The sequence below is a fragment of the Pteropus alecto genome, unplaced genomic scaffold (genome assembly GCF_000325575.1).
Source record: "Pteropus alecto unplaced genomic scaffold, ASM32557v1 scaffold116, whole genome shotgun sequence".
Lineage (NCBI taxonomy): Eukaryota > Metazoa > Chordata > Mammalia > Chiroptera > Pteropodidae > Pteropus > Pteropus alecto.
Window position 1 is genome coordinate 710,503 of NW_006439189.1, and position 17,781 is coordinate 728,283.

Consider the following 17,781-nt stretch of genomic DNA (forward strand, 5'->3'; position numbering starts at 1 on the left):
AGTGTTGGATTGAATAACAGTGGTGATAGTGAACAGTTCTGTTTTGTTCCTGATTTAGAGAATATTTTTTTTAATTTTTTCACCCTTAAGTATAATGTTGGCTAAGGATTTGTCATATATAATGGCCTTTGTGTTAAGGTACTTTCCTTTTATACTGATTTTGTTAAGTATTTTGATCAAAAGTGGATGCTGTATCTTGTCGAAGGCTTTTTCTGCATCTCTTGATATGATCATGTGATTCTTATTTTTTTAATTTGTTTATGTGATGTATCACATTAATTGATTTGCGTATGATGAACTATCCTTGCCCCTGATATGAAGCCCACATGATCATAGTGTATAATTTTTTAAATATGTTGCTGTATTCGGTTCGCTAATATACTATTTAAGATTTTTGCATCTTTGTTCATGAAAGATATTGGTCTGTAGTATCCTTTTTTGTTTTATCTTTACCAGGCTTTGGCATCAGAGTAATATTGGCCTCGTGAAATGTGTTGAGAAGTACTGCCTCCTCTCTAATTTTTTGTAGACCTCAGAATTTTAACCACCACACGTGTGCTTGGGACAAGCTTCCGGCATCTCTGAGTCTTCACTCCTCCTGCCAGTCTCTACATCGCTTCTTCTGTATATCCTTAGTTATAGGACTTCTGTTCAGCTATACTTTAGGTGATTCTCAATGATGGTTGTTCTGTAGTTTAGTTGTGATTTTGAGCTGGAAGCTCTGCATCAGTTTTATAAAAGAGGACTTATTTTGTTTGAAGTAAATATTCTTTGGGAAAAGTCCTTTTGAAAACCACCAGGAAAAATTAACAGATAATATAGAAAGAGGATTGTGATAGTCCCTATTCTACTTCTGAGTCAGAACACATCTGGATTATTTTATTCATTTCCGGAAGCTTAATTTTCAAAGAGAAATAGATAAATAAGAACATGTTCAGAGAAGAGTCAGGAAGATGTTGAAGAAACTCAAAACCATGCCAAGTGAGGTGCCGTTAAATGAACTGTGAATGTGACTTAGAAAGCTTGAAAATGTTATTTATAAAATTGATAGGTCTGTCATGTGGAGGAGCCAGTTTAATACAGTAGTTTGGTTGAAAAAAATGTGAATTTGGCATCAGGTTGAACAGGTTCAAATTTTACCTCTGCCATTTATTGTTTGTGTGACCTTGATTAAGTTACTCATCTCCTCTGAATCTTGTTTTTCACATTTACTAAAAATAGGTAACATAATACTTACCTCAAAGAATTGTCATGATGATTAAATAAGATAATATGTATGAAATTACCCAGTATACTGCTTGGTTCACTAATGCAATTATTTCATAGAAAACAGATTAAATTCATAACACAGGGCCTAAAGAGTTGCAGTAAAACTAAATGGTGAAAGTTAAAAGAAGATGAAAAAGTTAAAGTGATTTCATAATAGTTTTCCATCAGAGACATTTAAAGATAGAAGGAGTTGCCTGAGGGGGTGGTACATTCCCTTTCACAAGAGGCATTTGAAGAGAGGTTGGACTGTTACTATACTACATGGGGAGAATATTCTGGAGGGAAGTCTAACTTTAAATGATTAGGGAGTGGAGTAGGATTTCCAGAGACTGGCTCAAGAGATTAAATGCATGGGGCCAAAGTTTGTTCCTCCAAAGAACCAGTTACTGTTTTTTCATAACCATGAAAAACCAATTAGGCTCATCTGACAAATGGGTGCTTTTGGGGTCCACTAGAGAGTATACGGATGATCCAATAAGCATTTATGAAGAATTGGTTATATATCAGATATTCCAGAAAAAACACCTCAAAGTGTATGTTTTAGGGATAATGGGTCAACAGGATTATCTGTGTATATAGAAGGTCCATGTCGTCTTGTATCTGCTATTGAGTTGATTTAGAAGAGTGCACTAGACTGGCACCATGGAATAAATCAACTCTCAAATTCACTGTCACATAAAGAGACTTAGTCTAACTCCCAACTCCATTATAGTCAAACAAAGGATGGAAGTGCGTTACCAGAGCAGGATGATTCAAAAGCAGCAATGGAAATAAAGAGCCCAATCTCTTCATAATCAACTCATCTCTTGAAGCGAAAGGCCTGTTTTTTTTATAGCAGCACTTACAAAGGGCAGTTATGTTTCAGTGTTTATATTGAGAGTTCAGTTACAGATTTCAATAAGTCAAAAAAAAAAAGATATTGATTTTGAACAAATGGCTGATTTTATTGTCAAAGCAAATTTCATTTCTTGAGATGATTAGATTTTATTAAACTATTTACTCAATGCCACTGAACATACATTCTGTGAATAACCATAATATTCCCCAACCAAAAAAACATCTCCAGTCATTGTTTAAAATATAGAATTTGGCAAAAAGTACACCAGAGTCAATTTGTGCTTGAATTTTGGCTGTATCACTTAATGACTCTATGGTCACAGTACAATACATAATCTTCCTGACTATCAGTTTTCTCCTCTGTAGGTGGGGATAATTATACCTACTTCTCAAGGGTGGTCGGGTTGTGGAGATAAAATGTGAATAAGAGTCTTAGCATAGTTCCTGGCACATAGTAAACTCTCAATAAGTGGTAGCAGTTATTATTAAAATTACTGTAGAGAGAACATCAGGATTTGCCAGAGATTAGGGCAGGCTATTGAAGATTTATTCTTCCCAAAGCTCAGATTTGCCTTAGAAAAGTGCAGAAGACAAAAGCAAGTAAGAGAAAAAAGGACTGTTGTACGTATCACTTTCCAGCTTCCAAAGGTACTATGTTAGCATGGATGGCCTTTCTCTTGTTAGGTACATTTTAGTTTTGAAATTTAGGGAAAGTAACAAAGAACTTTAGGAATTGGGTTATATTTATATAGAGAAAACTTCATAATGTTGGAAGAGACCTCGAGTAAAGAGTTGATTCATCTTCCTGACTCCAGAGAGGCCTGAATTTCAAGCATTCATTGATTATTGCCAGCCAACATTTGCTTTAAAAGTTTCTAAAGTTGAGAACTCCATAAGATCTTTTGATAAAGTATAATGCTGCCACATAGTCTTAGAATCAGTAAGCTCTTCATAAAGTCTGATTCAAAGCTTCATGCTGTAGCACAGGCTTCTAATTTCTTTCTTGTCTGTTCCTGTCAGTAGAATCTGTGTTCTCTCATTTAGACATTTGTCTCTACCTTCACCCACCAATATATTTTGATTTATTGATATACGAAACTGAGTACAGTGTATGCTCAGCTGGATCACTGTAAGTACTATTATAAACAACTGGAGCTTTGTTTTTGGAAGGTATTATGAAGCTCCCTACTCAGCTTTCTTCCCTCTAGCTGAAGACAGCTCATGTTCTTAAGTATAGTCATGGGAATCATGGGTCCCTAATCAGCCACAGTTGCCTAAACAGACAGAGGAAACTCTGGCCATAGATGCTGAGCATCTGGGAAGCTGAGCTGTATACTGGCTTCTCCCCGATAGACACTCTCTCCACTCACCTATCTGTTTTCACTTAGTGTTCTCCAACTTTTGTCTACTTGTGCCATACATGGGTACTGATTTGCTTCAATGCCAAAGCCTCCCTTTCCCAGTCAGACATGTCAAGAGTGATCTATTTTCACTTTTTCCATTTCCTTACCTCCTACTCTACCACTGCAATTTGACTCCAATTAATTAGCACTCTACCAAAGGCACTCTTATCAGAGTCACAAATGCTGTCAAACCAATGGCTTCTTAAAAAACACCTTATTTTATGTGATCTCTAATCAACGTTTGATATTAACCATTCTCTTCCTTTTGAAAAGCTTATTTCCCTTGGCTTATTTGACCACACATATTCTAGGTCTCTTTTGCTCAGTCTCCTTTGTGGGCTCTCATTCTTTAGGTTTCTTTTGAATACTGAGATTCCTAGGAGTTGGGTCTTCCTCTTTTTTTTTTTTTTATGCTATGTACTTTCCCTGGAAAATCTCATCCATTCTTCTATTTGTCACTATCAGGTGCACTGATAATTCCATTTCAGGCCTTGAGCTTTAGACCTATATTGAATTAATTCCCAGATATATTTATCCGGATGCACATCAGCACCTCATACTCAACATTCCCCAAACTAAATCCATTATCCGACCCTCATCCAAGCTTGCTTCTCCCCCTCTTGTATCCTTCTTATCTCAGGAAATGGTACCACCCATATACATAGTTCCTTAATTCTGAAATTATGTCTGTCAAGTATAAAAGTATAAAGTTCTTTGATTTTAGCTCCAAAATTTTACCACTCTGTCTAGCTTTCTTAATCCATACTGCTGATACTTTAGGTTTGGCCATTATCATTGCTTGCCTATATAACACATAAAGCTGAGCAGCTTCATGGTCAGCGTCATCATCAAGTTGTATTCCAAAGAAATATCACCTGAACATAAAAAAAAAACCCAAAACAAACAACATTGGAAAGCAATTTAATTTGCACAGAAATCGCTTGAAAAGGTATTAATCATTTATATATTGATATGTTTTGTCCCTGTCACACTTATATCACTTCAACTGTCTCTTAAGTGATCTCCTTGCCTCTAACACTGTTTCCTTCCACTTGATTCTCTATATTAGAATGATCTTTGAAAAATACATTTCCATGCTTAACACTATTTAAAAAAAAAAAAACAACGCATTTCCCTGTTTAATGTTATTATTGACTCCCTATTGTTCACTAGATAAAACTGAAACTCTACATACTTATAAGGTCCTTCACTATATGGTCCCCACTTAGCACTCTAGCTTCATCTCTCACTACTTCTCCATATTCTTTGAATCATAGTGTTCTTTTGGTATCGATATATATGTTAACTATGCCTGCTGAGCACCTACTATATGCATGTCCAAAGAATATGCAGTCTATCTTGGGAAACTAGTTGGATACACAGTTGGGCAACAGAGAACAGATTACATATTAAATGTGGTGATACTATCTTTAAGTAAAAGAATGAGACAACAGTGAAGTCTACAACATCAGGGAAAGTTCTCATGAAAGAGGTGAGATGTGAGGAGGGCGAGGACTGAGATTTAGACCAGCACAGATAATTCTGGACTGAGGGAATAGAGCCATGAGAAGCAGGCCTCCAATAAAGGTGGAGGGTTATAATCTGGATACTGAGTTAGAGATGAGTACAGACTCATTTACCTATGACGAACAATTCTAGTTACTCGTTAGAGTGTTTTAAACACAGAACAGGAAATGATAGACAAAGGCAAAGATTGCTGCTAAATAATTTAGATATGAAGCCTGCTTTTCCTCCCAGTCAGTCCTGATGGCTTCTAAAACTTATCTCCCACTCTATCTTATTCTTCCTTCCCCCCTCCCCCCAAACCTACTGTTTTTCTAAAGCTAAAGTTGTGTAAGGAAAAGGAAGGGATATCAAGGAAACTGAGGCTTAGACAGAAATGTCATAGAGAAAATGTGATTCTGTCTCTTGGTTACCAGGACTCCTTTTCAATGGGCTACACACTACATCCCAACCTGAAAGAGATGAGGTAGCTTTTATGGTGGCAGCTATGGCTTACGAAGTGTCATGTGAAAAAGAATCCTTTTCATGGTGATGAGGATCATATGTTTGCTTTATTTAGACAAAGAATTCTCTTTTCAGCATAACTTTTCCACACAGAAACAAATAAATTACTTAGAGTTGACTGATTACAATTCTGTGTTCTAAGTTAAAATTATCCCATAAGTAAACCATATGTGTCCCCCTCCTCCATATAAACACATTCACACCCTTCCTTACTGCCATAAATAATACTCCTTTTCTTTGCTTTCTGCAGGATTTTGCATCATAGAAAGTTAGACTGCTCTAGAACTTGATAGCCTGATCCACTCAAATCTGTCTTAAGAATGGTTTGTTAATTTTGTCAGTCTTCCAGGCCTTTCAGTTCTCATCTTATTTTTGTAGTTGACTCTACATTGAATTTTCCATTTTATTCTTACTGGTAAAAAGCTTTCCTAAGTACGTGTAAAATAGATCTCAGAGGGATTGACTATTTTCTGAGTTTCTGGGGTGAGGCAGAAGCACATAGAGAAGAAGAAACCCCCAAGCAGGCATATTTTTAGTGTTTTATAGAGATGTGTGTGCATGGGGATGGTGATAGGAAGGGATATTAGAGCTAATGACTAAAGCAAGGTTTCTGGGAGATGTGTTCACTTTCTTAACCATAGAGGATATTGCTGGCTACCTACCCAACAACAATTCTTCATTCCTTGCTAACAGAACCCTGATTTTGGTTCAAGAATTAGGTAGCAATATGCTTAGGGAAGGTGACCCAGTTCCAGAGAGTCTGAATCCATTTTAAATATCTCATTTCTCCTTTGTCAGTGACTGGTGAAGGCATGGGCATGTGACTCGATTTTGACCAATGTGACACAAGAAGGAAATCTGCTGGCATTTTTGTCTACCTCTGGTCATCTTTCTATGTGAGAATAAAATCTAATTGCTTAAAACACTTTTAGATAAGTGTTTTATTACTTATTGACAATACTATCCTCTCTAATATACTAACCAATTCTAAAACTCTCAATTTCTACTCTAATTCATTTGAAAAAATTACCTAACAATCTGCTCATCAAAGTCACAGATTCATGAAGTATTAGAGTTTGAAAGTCCCTCTCAGGATTGTCTAGTCTATTTTCCTCATTTTACATACCAACCTCTGTGTCTGCAGACTAAGAAAGGCATCTACAAAATGCTGAGAATGTGCTGTATGCTCTATAATCACTCCATGTGTCTAGTCTTGATTTTGTAGAATTGTGGTAAAATCGAAATTTTGGACTCAAATGAGAGCTACACTGAATTTTCCCTTTTATTCTCATTGGCAAAAAGCTTTCCTAAGTACATGTAAAATAGATCTCAGAGGGATTGTTGCTTTTGCTTAAGAAAACTTTCAAATTCCCTAGAAATAACTACAGACACATGAATAACAAGTCGTGTTCAATATTTATTAAAAAACTATTTCTAAAGACTTTAGTAGTCGGTATCTTTCCAAATATGAGTTACTATATTATTTAAAAATAACAAAATATTATATATTTTAGAAATATTTAACAAATAAAATTGGCCTTACCCTTGAATTGATTAAAAAAGGAGAGACATTAATTCTTATTCCAACATGTCATCTAGCATACTCCTACCCTAGCTTACCATTTTCTCCCAACTGAGTTTTTCTTAGAATGAAAGAAAAAATAACTTATATAAAGAGGAAGTTCTGCTATCTGGTGTTATAATAGGTACCCCAGGCTTCCTTTTTACCTAATTTCTGTATGAGAAAATTGTTATTCATTTCTACAATGTCAAATGATGGTAACACTTGAAAACCGGTGGTGCCTACCTGAGTGATGTCCATTCCTGAGTCACAGCTGAGTGGCTGTGTGGAAGTCAGACCGTTTGAACCGATTACAGTGGTGATTACAGCATTCAAATCAATTCTCCGAATCATAGTCCCATCCACAAAGTAAATTAATCCATGTCTATCAACTGTAATGCCTGTCGGGAAAGAGCACATGAGCATTAGGAGGCTAGTGGGTCACATTTGCATCAAGATCAGGAATTTGAAAGAAGTAATAGAAATGCAAAAGCATTTTAAAGACATATGAATTCAATTTTGCTCAGCACAGACAGGATAGTAATGGGAGAGGTTTGTCCAGGCACACATTTGCTTCTTCATGTATTGAAAAGAAATGACAAAGTGTAACATGTGGAGATAACGCCAGGTCTAATAATTTTGTGTTGTCCAGTTTTACATTTCTACCCTGTTGATGCTTACTTAACCCCACACAGAAAAATATTCCTCTTTAAGATAAATGGGAAAAGATACAGGGGGCAGTATGGATTACATTTCTTTTAGGGTGCAAATGCATAGGCCACTTGCTTATTTTCATAATTGAATTAGAAACAACTAACTTGAAAAGCATTAAAATTATTTTAATCAATCCACACTCAGTTAATAGAGATTTTGTAATAATCCTGATGAACTGGACTGAGGTTTTTCTCTGTAGTATCTAGTAAAAGGGGGTTTGGAGAGCAAAATTATGGTGTCACAAAGGGAATGGCTATGCTTCTAGAAAAAAAATAAAAGCCAATAAAATTTTCATGGTAGTTTTCACACAGTTTTAATTGCAGCCTGATTTCTTGGAAAATAAAATAAAAATAGCAGTTAAAATGCTTGGCTCTGGCTTCTAGTCAAGATGGTGGAGTAGGTAAATGCTGTGCTTGCCTCCTCTCCAACCACATCAAATTTGCAACTAAACTACAGAATAGCCATCATTGGGAGTCGCCTGAAGTCTAGCTGAACAGAAGTCCTATAGTTGGGGACATTCAGAAGAGGCTACCTTGAAACTAGTGGGAAGGGTAGAGATGTGAAAAGGTCTCACATTCTCATGTGATGGTTAGAAATTGGGAGGGCTATCTTGGCTACAGACATCTCCCTGGATGAGTAAGGAGTGCCAGCTCCACACTAGGCTCCCCAGCCAAGGGTTCCAGGGCCAGGAAGAGAAGTCTCCACAATTTATGGAGTAAAAAACCAGTGAAGGTTGTGGATGAATGATATGGAGAGGTGAGGAAGTCACCTCTCCATAAGGGGCCCACAAGTGGACTTACTTAGTGACAGACTCACTTTTTCGGAACTCCAGCTCTGTGATAGCAGCTCAAAAGGCACCAGGGACATACAGGGAGGAACTGGGTTGTCTGGCTTCAGAGCAAGGACTGAAGGGGCAGCTTTCTCCCAGACAGAGATTCTGGCAGAAGCCATTGTTCCTTCGTTGAGCCCTCTTGGCCCAGCTTGCAAACCCAGGTGGGCACCATATCTGAGTCTCCATTAACATAGCTAACACTGGTCACTCCACCCTGGTGATTCCCTGAGACCCCACCTATCCCAAAAATCAGGCCCAGCTAAGCTGCTTCCAGTGGATTTTCAATACACACAGCCTGTCTTGGTTCATGCTGCAAACTTTCTTAAAATCTCTCAAAGGTTTGCAAAACCTAAACAAGCATCTTCTGGCCTAGCATGCCCTGTACCTCTTGCTGAGCAGCCCCAAGCCTAGCAATAGTGGCCACCAACCTCAGTTTGTGGCTTGGTCTCTTGAGGCATATCCGAGCTCAGTGTGGGTGGCGGCCATCTGTGGATTTCTTGGTGGTTCATGCCAGATGGCCCTGGGCAGGACACAAGCTACAGCTTAACTTGACAGCCTATGACAGAGCGCCACCCAGGATGCCCTGGCATACATACCTGTTAGTCAGCTTGGGTCTAAGCCAGAGCACCACTCCGGGTCACATCTGAGGATGACACACTCAAAAGGCAGTCAAGGCAGGTGCAGAGCCCTGCTAAAATGAATCTTGCTCTGTAGGATCTGCCCCTGCACAACAGCTTCTTCACTGGTCACAGCCAATCATCACAATCAATCAGACCGAGGGTCAATCCCTCCCATTAATGAGCAAACAGCAATTAAGGCTCAACTATAACAGGAAGGCACACATAAACCATACTAGAGACATACCTAGAGCACCTGGCTCTGGTAACCAGGGAAAACTGTGCCACTGTGGCCCATAGCACACCTACTATATAAGACCTTTCTACCAACACCGGGAGACATAGCAGCCCTACCTAATACATAGAAACAAACACAACTAGGCAGCCAAAATAAGGAAACAAACATATCTTAAATGCAAGAACAGAACAAAACTCCAGAAAAAGAACTCAACAAAATGGTGAAAAGCAATCTATCAGATGCAGAGTTCGAAACACTTGTTATAAGGATAGTCAAAGAACTTAGGTGAAGAGTACATGAACTTAGTAAGAACTATAGCAAAGAGATAGAAAACATAAAGGTGGAGATAAAAAACATAAAAAAGAACTAGTCAGAAATTAAGAATACAATAACTGAAATGAAGAATACCTTATGAGGAATTAACAGCTGATTAGATGAAGCAGAGGATCGAATCAGCGATTTAGTAGATAAGGTAGAGAAAACACCCAATCAAAAGAGCAACAAGAAAAAGTCCAAAAAAATTAGGATAGTTTACGGGACCTCTGAGACAGCATCAAGCATACCAACATTTGCATCATAGGAATACCAGAAGAAGAAGAGAGAGCAAGCAAAGAATTAAAAAGCTATTTCAATAAATAATGACTGAAAACTTCCATAACCTCGTCAAGAAAATAGAAATACAAGCCTAGGAAGTGCAGAGAGTCCCAAACAAGATAAACTTAAAGAGGCCCACACCAAGACACATCATAATTAAAATGCCAAAGGTTAAAGACAAAGAGAGAATCTTAAAATCAGCAAGAGAAGAGCAGTTAGTTACCTACAAGGGAGCTCTTATAAGACTGTCAGCTGATTTCTCAACAGAAACTTTGCAGACCAGAAGGGATTGATTGGCAGGAAATATTCCAAGTGATGAGAAGCAAGGACCTACAACCCAGATCACTCTACCTAGCAAAGCTATCATTTAGAATCGAAGGACAGATAAAGAGCTTCCCAGACAAGAAAAAGCTAAAGGATTTCATCACCAAGCAAGTATTATGGGAAATGTTAGAGCCACTTCTTTAAGAATAAGAAAACAGAAAAAAGAAAAAATATGAATAATAAAATGGCAATAACTACATATTTAGTAACAATTACTTTAAACGTAAATGGATTAAATGCTCCAATCAAAAGATAAGGCTGATGAATGTATAAGAAAAGAAGACCTTTACATATACTGCCTACAAGAGACTTGCTTCTGATCGAGACACACACAGACTGAAAGTAAAGAGTTAAAAAAAGATATTTCATGAAAATGGAAACAAACAAACAAAGCTGGGGTAGAAATACTTAAACCGGACAAAATAGACTTTAAAACAAAGGCTAATACAAGAGACAAAAGTGGACCCACTTATCCCACTTCTGGGCATTTATCTGAAGAAACCCAAAACACTACTTTGAAGGGACATGTGAATCCATGTTTATTTCCAATAGCCAAGATATGGAAGTAACCTAGATGTCTATTGATAGATGAGTCGATAAAGAGGATCTCATACACACCTATACACACACACACACACACACACACACACACACAATGGAATATTACTCAGCCATAAAAAGAATGAAATCTTTCCATCTGTAACAACATGGATGGACCTAGAGGGTATTGTGCTGAGTGGAACACGTCAGACAGAGAAAGACAAATGTCATATGTGGAATCTAGAGAACAGGATAAACAAACAACAGAAACAAGCTTATAGATACAGAGAGCATTTTGATGGTTGTCAGACTGGGGAGTGGGAGCATGGGTGAGGGGGTGGGGATTAAGAGGTACAAATTGGTAGTTACAAAATAGTCATGTAGAGTATAGCATGGGGATTATAGTCAGTAGTATTGTAATAGCTGTGTATGGTGTCAGATTGATACTGGATTTATCAGGTTGATTACTTCATAAGTTATATAAATGTCTAATCACTGTGTTGTACATGTGAAACTAATATATGTCAACTATAATTGAAAAAAACACAATGAGAAAGAAAGAAGATTGCTAAGGTTGCTTTGAAGATTAAATGAATTAAGGTTAGTTTATGTAGAAGCTGGAGCTCAATAAATGTTACTTTCTGTTCCCTTTAAGAAATTGAATGTTCAGGCTAAGATATTTATAATTAACATCAATGCAAGTTATATATAGGGAACCTAATAATAATGAGAAGTAAATGAAATATAGACAAACCAAATAAGAACTCAAAAATATTAATTTCTACTTATCCCAAGTTGCATGGCACAAAAATATTTAATTGAATACAATAAAAATGATTACCTCCTCCCCCTAAAGCTTAGGTTACAATACTGAATACACCACTTTAAACAGATGTGTGGCTTTGAGAAGTTCGTCTCTCCAAATTTAAGCCTCATCTTTGGTGAAATGTGGAAAAAATAATCTGCCTGTGGTATTGGGATTTGTAATAAAATATATATATATATATTTGATCTTCATCCCCCTTTCTATCAAAGAACACCTAAAACATAGAATTTCCTAAGTGGTGAGAGATAAAAGTGTTTATTTTTATATTAATGTGGTAACTTTGGACTCCACCTAAATATGGTTTGGTTGCCAGTGGAGCCAACTCTGTGATTAGAGGGTTGGAACTTTCAGTCCCACCTTCTGACATCCAGGGAGGGGAGAGAGGCTGGAGATTGAATCAATCACAAATGGCCAATGATTTAATCAATCATGTCTATGTAATGAAGCTTCCATAAAAACCCAAAAGGATGGGGTTCAGAGAACTTATGGGTTGGTGAACACGTGGCAAATTGAGGAAAGTGATGCACTCTGGGAGGACATGGAAGCTCCGTGCCCTTTTTCCATACCTTGCCCTATGCATCTCTTCTATCTGGCTGTTCCTGAGTTACATTTTTTTATAATAAAGTGGTGATCTGGTAAGTAAAATATTTCTCTGCATTCTGTGAGTTGCTCTAGCAAATTAACTGAAGGCAAGGAGGGGGTTGTTGGAACCTCTGACCTATATAGCTGGTGAGTCAGAAGTACAAGTGACAGCCTGGACTTCCAAGGGGCATCTAAGGTGGAGGGCTGAGGGAGTCTTGTAGGACTGAGCCCTTAACCTGTGAGATCTAATGCTAGCTCCAGGTAGATAGTGCCAGAATTGACTGACTTTGCAGGACACCCAGTTGGTGTCCAAAAATTGCTTGTTAGTGGTGTGGGGGGAACCAAATTACCCTCACACTCTCCACATTAGAAATTGGTTTTAGAACACTTTTTACTGCCTTACCTCAGTTGAGTGGCCAACTGTTCTCATTTCCCTGGGACTGAGGCAGGCTTCATTTTAAAACTAGGACAGTCCTAGACAAACTGGGATGTATGAGTTGATTACTCAAGCCTAGGTTGTTTTAAGTATCATATGAAATAATACATTTAAAAAGATACGTATAAAGAACATATGGCTTGACTCCTGTTGCCTTTGGTGTATTTGACAGTGTTCTTGAAAATATGGCACTACTTTAAAACTACTACATAATTTTGTCTTTTCACATCTCTCCTTTATTCAGATCTTGTGAAACTCAGAAAGCATGTTAAATTTAGGAACATCTGTGATAACAAACATGTCCTTTTAGCACATACACACACATGCATAATAACTTTTTGGCAAAGAGTGAACTTATCTAAAGACTGTTTATAAACCCAACTTAATAAACTGCTTTTAGATGAGCTAATTTGTTGGCAGGAGGTTAATATTATGGTGTACTTTGATTAATCCTGACATTCCTCATGAAGTATTAATCCTTAACATTTATAAAAGATACAGATTCATTTTACCTTTCTATGAATACTTTTAAAGTCATCTGTGTTTTAGTGAGTTCTCTAAGGAAATCAGCATGTGTAAACAAGGGTAATTCCATGCCAAGAAGTCCTTTTATCATTTTTAGAGGCATAAAAACCTTTAAGGAGTTTTTTAAAAAGACTTTTAAAATTGGGTCAGGTCATAGGATGATGACATGAATATTTCTTTCCTCTCCAGAACATTTAGATTGGGGATGAACCAAGTGGGTACCTATGCTTTTTACTTTTGTTTGTGCTTTGGTAAAATAAATTTCTTAAATGCCTAAAATTTGCTCTGGTTTGTGGCAAGCCTATGATTTGAGATCACCTTCTGTGAACTCGGTATTAAATATCACTGAGTGTGAAATTTAAAATTTGGCTGTCATAAGAGAATACATTGAGAAATCAAGATTCAAATCTGGAGAGAAAAAGGCTGAGAATAGATAGGCTTGAAGTGTGTGAAATCTTGAATTATTTACCAAATACATACTGAATGTCACTGTGCTAAGTTTGTGAGGGCCAAAGGACAAAGAATCCAAGTACATGGAAAGAGTAAGAGGAATACTATGTAATCATTGCTTTAACTAGGAGGTAATATAGTTAAAAGAATCTAATCCCTTGAAAATTGGAGCAGATTCACAAAAGGTATAAAGAAATAAATGTATTCCTACAGAAACAAGCATATTTGGGGAGGTCCTATACCTTTATGCTGACAACAGGGAGTACAACTTGTTTGTTTACTACAATCATCATCTTGATTAAGGTGCAATTCACACTGATCTGAAGAAGTTAATTCTGGACTTTACATGGCTTCCTACTTTACATTTTTGTAAACTTCTAAACACTGTAAACTGCTCCCTCTGTTCATGTCTTCTGAATTCCACAAATGAGGCATATTTGACAATTTGTAAGATTCTTTTCTCATGTATTTGTGTAGCAATTTATTTTACTGTGGTCTCGATTCTAAAATACTCCTTTTTCAATTTCCGGTTGAGATGGCAGAGCAGGAAAATGCTGTGCTTGCCTCCTTTCACGACTACATCAAAATTACAACAATATTTGTGAGTTGGTTTTCAATTAGTTTGTTCTTTTTGTTCCTTAGATTCCACATATAAGTGAAATCATATGGTATTTATCTTTCTCTTTCTAACTTATTTCGCTCAGCATAATAACCTCTTGGTCCATCCATGTCATTGCAAATGGTAGGATTTCATTTTTTATGGCTGAGTAATATTTCATTGTATATATGAACCGTGGAGATGGGCAACATGGCAGGGCATAGGGAGTGTAGTCAGCAGTAATGTAATGGCTATGTGTAGAGTCAGAGGGGTGATAGAGTAATCAGGGGCTTGTTTCATAAACTATATAAATGTCTAAGGAGTTTGGAGAAAGATGGCGGAGTGAGAGACGTCCCCAGATCTCTCCCCTTGAAACAACAGTAAGTCGAATATCTAAAACTCAACAAAAAACACCCAAACTGCATACCAGCACACCTGAGTGTGGGATCTGTGCATAAGAGCTAACATGGGTCAGAACCACGGGTGTCAGGAGGTGGACTGGGAGAAACAAAGAGGCTGCCTCTCAGAGCCGGAGCTCCTTGTAAGAGGAAGGAGAGGAGAGAAGGTGCTGAGAGTTCCCTGAACAGCACTGACTGGGAGAGTTGTGAGCTCCATGGGGCCAGCGGCAGGGCCCAGTCATCAGGGCAGAGAGCAGAGAAGTAGGGATTACAGAGAAACAACAGTTTATTTTTAGTAGCCACGGTTGCAAAGCTCAGGCTGAGCCGCAGCCCCCAACCCCTAATCCAGAGGGTCCCTCCAGCCATATCCTCTGACCGAACACTGTGGAGCCCCAGAGGAATTTGAGTAAACGCTGCCAAAACTGTTGCTAACACTGATAGGGACTGAGATTGAGAGTAGTGAGCGTGATTAAACATGTGTAAGAAAAAAAAGGCATTATTACAAAGCAGGGATCCAAGAAGTTTAGACGCCACCTGCTGAAAACCAAAAGAAAAGTGTCTTCTTTGCCACAGGCAAGACCTTTATATAATAAATCTTTATGGGGGAAAAAAAAGCAGAATACACATCCATTAATGCCCAGGAGGAGAAATAGTCCATTAAACACCATGAACAACCAAGGTGACAAGGCAGGTAAGAAAGAAAGAGAAAAATCTCCAGAAAAAAAGCTTAAAGACAGAGAAATATGCAACTTAAATGAGAGAATTCAGGATGGTACTTCTGAAAACACTCAGTGAGATCTGAAACAATTGATATTGACAATTTCAGGAATTGAAAAACTAAAGAACAGGTGCTGTAGGCATTAAAAAAAAATTAAAAAATAAGAGATTGTAAGCTGACAAGATCTTTGAAATCTGTGAGGTCAATCAAGGGTTGTCTTCTCAAAAAGAACAGAGTAGACTTTGAGAGATAAAAAACACACTGTAAGAGTTGAAAAATGAAATAGCAAGCTTGGGAAATAGAGTTGACTAAATGGAGGAAAGGATCAGTGATATTGAAGACAGAAAATAGAAATAAATCAGAAGGAAGAAGAGAGAAATCGAAGAATGAAAAATAATGAAAGAGAAATACAAGTTTTAGATGATACAATCAGGAGAGGAAACATAAGAATAATGGACATTTTCTAAGGCAAGGAAAAGGAGTAGGGATTAGAAAGTATTTTCAGACAAATAGTAGGTGAGAATTTTCCAAATCTAAGGAATGAGCTGGAGTTTGGAATTTAAGAAGTCAACAGAACACCCAATTATCTCAACCCAAAAAAGCCTTCACCAAGACACATTGTATTAACATTATCAAAAATCAGCTACAAGGACAGAATTCTCAGGTCAACCAGGGAAAAGTAGACAGCAACTGATAAAGGAAAACCCATTAGATTATCTTCGGACTTCTGTTTGGATGAAATGGACTTCAAAATAAAAAAACATAAGGGAAGATACTGAGGGACACTTCATAATGATAAAGGGAATCACGCACCAAGAAGACTTATTAATATCTATGCTTCCAATCAGGGAGCCCGGAAATATATAAAGCAATTACTAATAACACTAAAGGGAGAAACAGACCAAAACACTATAGTAGTAGGGGACCTAAATAAAACACCGTTGGATATGGATGGATCATCCAAACAGAAAATCAATAAGGAAATAACATCCTTAAATGACACATTAGACCAACTGGACATAATTGACATTTACAGAATCTTTCATCCCCAAACTGCTGCTTATGTATTCTTCTCTAGTGCACTTGGAACATTCTCAAGGATTGACCGCATGCTGGGACACAGAAATAGCTTCAACAAATATAGAAGGGTTAAAATTATACTAAACATATTCTTAATCATAATGATTTGAAACTAGAGATCAACTGCAAAAAGAAAGCAGGAAGAACCACAAATACATGGATATTAAACAACATGCTACTGAAGAATAACTGGGTCAAGGAAGAAATAAAAAGAGAGATCAAGAGACATAGAAATGAATGATAATGATAGTACAACATATCAATAATTTTGGGACATGCAAAAGTGGTCATAAGAGGAAAGTTCATATCATTACAAGCCTATCTCCAAAACGAGAATGAGCCCAAGTCAACAACCTAATGCTTCATCTTAAAAAACTAGAAAAGGAAGAATGAATGAAGCCTAAAATGAGCAGTAGGAAAAAAAATAATCAAAATTAGTGTAGAAATAAATGAAATTGAAACAAAAAAACAATAAAATAAATAAATACAAAAAGGATCTGGTTCTTTGAGAAGGTTAATAAAATTGACAAAGTCCTGCATAGACTCACTAAAGAAAAAAGAAAGGATACAAATAAACAAAAGCAGGGATGGAAGAGAAGAAATTACAACAGACACCGCAGAAATACAAAGGAACATACAAGAATTCTATGAATAAGTGTATAACACCAAATTTAATAACCTAGAAGAAAGGGACCAGTACTTAGAAAGATACAACCTTCCTAGATTGAATCAAGAAGAACTGGAAAATCTAAATAGATCAATCAGCAGTATGGAAATTAAAACAATCATCAAAAACCTACCAAAAAGTAAAAGTCCAGGATCAGATAGCGTCACCAGTGAATTCTACCAAACATTCAAGGAACATTTAATACCTATTCTCTTTAAACACTTCCAAAAAATCGAAGAGGAGGCACTACTTCCCAACTCATTTTATGAGGACAATATTACCCTGATACCAAATCTGATAAAGATAACAGAAAAAAGAAATCTACAGATCGATATCTCTCATGAACACAGATGCAAAATCCTAAATAAGATATTAGTGAACCGAACACAGCAACATAGTAAAAGATTATACACTGCGATCAATTGGGCTTCATCCCAGAAGCACAGGAATGGTTCAACATACACAAATCAATTAATGTGATACATCACATAAACAAATTAAAAAATAAGAATCATATGATTATATCAATAGATGCAGAAAAAGC

General features: G+C 37.0%; 1 protein-coding gene across 3 annotated transcripts in view; it reads right to left on the bottom strand.

The window, feature by feature from the left end:
* TENM1 (teneurin transmembrane protein 1) overlaps positions 1-17,781 on the bottom strand; it is a 756,077-nt gene that overhangs the window by 88,904 nt on the left and 649,392 nt on the right. For all 3 annotated transcript variants that reach the window (XM_006916168.3, XM_006916167.3, XM_006916166.3), the window contains one exon: positions 7,345-7,501. In XM_006916168.3, coding sequence (XP_006916230.1) covers positions 7,345-7,501 — 157 coding nt within the window. The remainder of the gene's footprint in view (positions 1-7,344; positions 7,502-17,781) is intronic.